The following is a 6,000-nucleotide window of genomic DNA, read 5'->3' as shown; positions in this document are numbered from 1 at the left end:
CAGATTACAACACAAGAGTTAGCTGCCTATAACGAAATGATTCTTCAGGCATTTTTATTTTTATTTAAAGAGACATGAAAATAAATAGCCCTAGAACTTAATACATTCTAAATCAATCATGTGAAAAGAAAGAAAAGAAAGAGTTCTTTTCCCCACAATTCCCCTCCCCACCTCCACCTTCAGTTATTGTATAGACATTTCTCATTTATTCAGGTTAAAGGCTGAAATGTGGATGAGTATGAAGATTTACCATGGCTTCATGTAATGTAATCACTTTAAATAATTTTTCACTTTTAATATATCCTCAAAATCTAGGGCTGCATCAATATTTAAATTGGAGTCTTTGAAAACATTTTCATTCACTTTCTAAACAAGGTGACCATATAGATAGAGTTCTTAGTTCAAATGAAGTTGTGAAATAAAATTGAAGGCTCTGATTTAAAATCATTCTTCACAATCCTCATTTTGTGTAGAACAAGGAGTTGAGAAGGTCATTCAAATGCCATAATTCAAATCCTGCAGTTCATCGAGGTCCATTTATCAAGAAACTTTTAAATGATGGCTTAAAAACTAATGAAACAGAACGAATTACCTCCATCCCCATTTGCCAAAATAATTGAATGTGGCTAAACTCAACATAAATATTTCTAAAACAGTTAAAGGATGGAGTTTACCAGAGATGGTAATTCTGAGTTGGGCTGAATTTACAAAACTCAAATACAAAATTCTAGAGCTATACCTGTTTAAAAAAAAAAAAATCAAAACCTGTTTTATGAATATTAAAAAATTGTGTATTATGGTAGATGGAATTCATTTCAACAAATAACAGTAACATACTGTACCAGCCTGAACGGTTCCAGTTAAAGATTAAGAAACTGTTTGGAGGGGGGGGGGAAGGAGGGAGATAACAACCTCTATTATGTCACATTGACAGGATATACCTGGATTCAGAGCCAACTTCCAGCAGTTTTTATTTGATTTGATAAAAAAGATCTATTTGCTTCAGGCTCCCAGTTCTGATGAAATTAGGGTTAGAAAATGCTTTTAAACAAACAAACAAACAAATTCAAATATCTCTAAGTCCTACACTATAAAATAATGCTCTAAGACTTGACAGGGATTAAATATCTGTAAGAGTCACCAGACACTTCCTGAACTTTAACCAAGCACAATTACCTACTGCTACTGCTCAGAATGTTTTAATAAAAGAGTTAATATGTTCTTCACTAAATGTTGATCCAGTACTCTCCAAGTCACTCCAAACAGTGTTGAATAGGATTTTTTTTAAACAATTCTTTCCCCTTGTTCTTCTAGGGATATCATTATTAAGAATGCATAATGACACATCTGAGTTTCTTCTCTGGGAATTCTCAAAAATTTGGGAGCTACATGTGATGCACATAGCTTTGCTACTGATACTGTATTTAATGACGGTAACAGGGAACCTTCTCATCATCTCTGCTGTTATTTCTGATCATCACCTTCACACTCCCATGTACTTCTTCCTGATGAATTTAGCCATGCAAGATATTGGTTCAGTTTCAGTCATTATCCCCAAAGCTGTTTTTAATTCTCTGATGAAGATAAGGACTATTTCTTATTCTGGATGTGTTGCCCAAGTCCTCTTGTTCTTCTTCTTCCTGAGCTGTGATGTTTCCCTCCTTACTGTCATGGCCTATGATCGGTATGTTGCCATTTGTAATCCTTTACGATATGAAATGATAATGAACAGGAAGGCCTGCATCAAAATAGTTGGTAATGTATGGACTGCCAGCCTTCTCAATGCTTCATTACACACTATTGTCACTTTTACTACTCCTTTCTGCTCCAATATTATCAACCAGTTCTTCTGTGAAATCCCATATTTACTTAAGATTGCCTGCTCTGATTTATATGTAAATGAAATTGGAGTTCTAATCTTCAGTGCTACATTGGTAATTGGTTGTTTTGTGTTTCTCATTGTCACTTATGTGTATGTCTTCTCTGCTGTCCTGCGAATTTCTTCTGTTCAAGGAAGGAAAAAGGCCTTTTCTACTTGCCTACCACACCTAACAGTCTTCTCCCTATTTTTGCTTACTTCTAGCTTTGCTTACCTAAAGCCTATAGCTGACAGTCCATCACATCTTGACTTCATAATAACAATAATGTATTCCATTATCCCCCCCATGATGAATCCATTAATCTACAGCATGAGAAACAAGGACATCAAAGTTGCTCTTTCAAGACTTTTTGGTCAGAAGTTATTATCTTGTTAAGGAGAATGGGCTGTGCATCTACTTATTTTTGAATTTCAACAGGAAAGTAAGAAAGGAGACATAGAGTATAAGTAACTATCTTCCGCTTTCCAATGGAAAATGTATTTTATTCAGTTATGAGATTGGACTCATCTCAGTTAGGACTGAATATTGTTATGGTCCAAGGAGACAGCCGTGACCATGGTGAGTATGAGGACATGTCTGTGCAATTTTCTTGCCAACTGTCCTATGCCTGACCCATTTTTTTTTCTTTTACCTACGGCCCTCCACAGAGCAGAGTGATTGCCTGAACAAGCTATATCTTCCTGAGCTGCTTTTCTCTGCAGTGCAGCGTGTCCCTAAAAAATGATTACCATGAGTTAGCAAGCTCAGCTCTGTTACCATAAGGAGTTGGTTAGAACCCGAATGGCTTAATTATGACTGGGCAAATAAGTGAAATGAAATGTAGAGCTTACCATCTCTAATTCCTCTTTATAATATCTGATGTTAAAAATTGCCAAAGTCACCAAGACAAGTTAGAAAGTACAGTGGTACCTCTACTTATGAACTTAAACCATTCCGTGACTCTGATCGCAAGTCGAGTTGGTCGCAAGTTGAAGTAAATTTTCCCATAAGGTTCAATGTAATTATCGTTAATCCATTCCGGTGTCCGCGGACCACGCATCAGGGGCGGAAAAATGGCCACTGACCACGCGGCAGGGTGGAAAAAATGGCCGCAGACCACATGTCAGGGGAGGAAAAACAGCCGTGGATCACATGGAACAGGTGGAAAAATGGCCACGGACCACGTGGAACGGGCAGAAAAATGGCTGTGGCCCATGTGGCACGGGCGGAAAAATGGCCACGGACCACGTGGAATGGGCGGAAAATGGCTCGTAAGTTGAGGCGAATTTGTAAATAGAGGTAAAATTTTGGGGTTGGAGCTGATTGTATCTCAAAAATTTCATAAGTAGAGGTACCACTGTATGTCATTAATAACAGATATAAAAATATGCTAGCCTCAGTTCTCAATCATTGTGAAGAGAGGGGAGTACATAGTTTGTAGTTTTCTGTAATTGTGTAATCAATTCTGCAATTGTGTAACAAATTCCATAATTCACTAACCAAGCTGTAATTCCCATAGCAGCACAAAGAGTAGTACATCACTAATGTCAGTCCATATATATTTCTTGAGATTGTTCTTGATACATATAAGCTAATGTGGATAGATCTGGGTTCAGACGAAATAGCAAGTTCAGAAATACAGTACATACGAATAAGAAAGTAAACTGGAAATCCAAAAACAAAAAAACAAAAAACAAAAAATTGAAGAGGAGAGGAGAGGAGAGGAGAGGAGAGGAGAGGAGAGGAGAGGAGAGGAGAGGAGAGGAGAGGAGAGGAGAGGAGAGAATTAAATTTGGAAATTAAAAAGATAAAAAATAAAAACAGTTTTTCAATCTTATTTTTCATTTTTTTAAAAAAAAATGTGATTTGGAGTTTAGCTAAATTTAGCAATAAAATACAGAAATCACATTTGTTGTTGTTGTTCAGTCATTAAGTTGTGTCTGACTCTTCGTAACCCTATGAACCATATCGCGCCAGGCCTTCCTGTCCTTCACTGCCCCCCAGAGTTTGCTCAATTTCATGTTCATTGCTTCAGTGATGCTCTCTAACCATCTCATCCTCTCCGGTCCCCTTCTCATTTTGCCTTCCATCTTTCCCAGCATCAGGGTCTTTTCCAAAGAGCTTTCTTCACATTAGGTGGCCAAAGTATCTGAGCTTGAGCTTCAGTATCAATCCTTCCAATGAGCAGTCAGGGTTGATTTCCTTTAGCATTGACTAGTTTGACCTTCTGGCAGTCCAAGGGACTCCTAAGAGTCTTCTCCAGCACCACAGTTCAAAGGCATCACTTCTTCAGCACTAAGCCTTCCTTATGGTCCAGTTCTTATAGCCATACATTGCTAATGGAAAATCCCTAGCTTTGATTATGTGGATCGTTGTCAGCAAGGTGATGTCTCTGCTTTTTAATATGCTGTCTAGGTTTGCCATAGCTTTCCTCCCAAGAAGCAAGTGTCTTTTAATTTCATGGCTGCATTCTCTATTTGCGGTGATCTTGGAACCCAAATAAATAAACTCTGTTACTGCTTCCATTTCTACCCCTTCTATTTGACAGGAATTGATGGGTCCAGATGCCATGATCTTAGTTTTTTTAATGTTGAGTTTCAAGCCAGCTTTTGAACTTTCCTCTTTCACCCTTATCAAGAGGCTCTTTAATTCTTCTTCACATTCTGCCATTAGGGTGGTATCATCTACATATCTGAGGTTGTTGATGTTTCTCCCTGCAATCTTAATTCCAGCTTGTGCTTCTTCCAGCCTGGCATTTCTCACGATGTACTCTGCATATAGGTTAAATAAGCAGGATGACAGTATACATCCTTGTCGTACTCCTTTCCCTATTTTGAACCAATCGGTTGTTCCGTGACTGGTTCTAACTGTTGCTTCTTGGCCCGCATACAGATTTCTCAGGAGACAGGTAAGGTGGTCTGGTACCTCCATCTCTCTAAGAATTTGCCACAGTTTGTTGTGATCCACACAATCAAAGGCTTTTGCATAGTCAATGAAGCAGAAGTAGATGTTTTTCTGGAACTCTCATGCTTTCTCCATGATCCAACGAATGTTGACAATTTGATCTCTAGTTCCTCTGCCTCTTCAAAACCCAGCTTATACATCTGGAAGTTCTTGGTTCACGTACTGCTGAAGTCTAGCTTGTAGGATTTTGAGCATAACCTTGCTAACATGTGAAATGAGTGCAATTGTGCAGTAGTTTTGGAGGATTCTTTGGCATTGCCCTTCTTTGGAATTGGAATGTAAACTGACCTTTTCCAATCCTGTGGCCACTGTTGAGTTTTCCAAACTTGTTGGCATATTGAGTGCAGCACTTTAACACCATCATCTTTTAGTATTTTAAATAGCTCAGCTGGAATACTATAATCTCCGCTAGCTTTGTTGTTAGTAATGCTTTGTAAGGCCCGCTTGACTTTGCTCTCTACAATGTCCAGCTCACAGTCAGTGACCTCACCAGTATTGACATCAGGGACATTAAGATGTTTCTTGTATAGTTCTTCTGTGTATTCTTGCCACCTCTTCTTAATCTCTTCTGCTTCTGTTAGGTCCCTGCCTTTTTTGTCCTTTATTATGCCCATCTTTGCACAAAACGTTGCCTTGATATCTCCAGTTTTCTTGAAGAGATCTCTAGTCTTGTCCATTCTATTGTTTTCCTCAATTTTTTTTCCATTGTTCATTTAAGGCCTTCTTATCTCTCCTTGCTATTCTCTGGAAATCTGCATTCAGTTGTTTATATCTTTCCCTTTCACCTTTGCTTTTGCATTCCTTCTTTCCACGGCTATTTGTAAAACCTCATCAGACAGTCACTTTGCTTTCTTGCATTTCTTTTTCTTTGGGATGGTTTTAGTTGCTGCCTCCTGTACGATGTTATGAACCTCTGTCCATAGTTCTTCAGGCACTCTGCCTACCAAATCTAATCCCCTAAATTTATCCATCACCTTCACTGTGTACTCACAAGGAATATGATCTAAGTCATACCTGAGTGGTCTAGTGGTTTCCCTAACGTTCGTCAATTTAAGCCTAAATTTTGCAATAAGAAGCTCATGATCTGAGCCACAGTCAGCTCCCAGTCTTGTTTTTACTAACTTTATAGAACTTCTCCATCTTTGGCTGCAAAGAACATAATCAATCTGGTTTCGGT

General features: G+C 38.4%; 1 protein-coding gene across 1 annotated transcript; it reads left to right on the top strand.

Annotated features, from left to right (window-relative positions):
• The first annotated feature begins 1,331 nt into the window (after positions 1-1,331).
• Positions 1,332-2,255, top strand: LOC112543312 (olfactory receptor 14L1-like). Its single transcript, XM_025177557.2, has one exon. The coding sequence runs from the start codon at positions 1,332-1,334 to the stop codon at positions 2,253-2,255; it is 924 nt and encodes a 307-aa protein (XP_025033325.2).
• Positions 2,256-6,000: the final 3,745 nt, after the last annotated feature.

This window comes from Python bivittatus, unplaced genomic scaffold, assembly GCF_059951505.1.
Source record: "Python bivittatus isolate LINGU-HERP-01145 unplaced genomic scaffold, Pbiv_v1 ctg000470_np1212, whole genome shotgun sequence".
Lineage (NCBI taxonomy): Eukaryota > Metazoa > Chordata > Lepidosauria > Squamata > Pythonidae > Python > Python bivittatus.
This window is presented reverse-complemented; position numbering and strand designations above follow the sequence as displayed.

Bases quoted from the DNA above. Each gene is read 5' to 3' on its own strand.
- LOC112543312 (XM_025177557.2), top strand. From the start codon at position 1,332: ATGCATAATGACACATCTGAGTTTCTTCTCTGGGAATTCTCAAAAATT.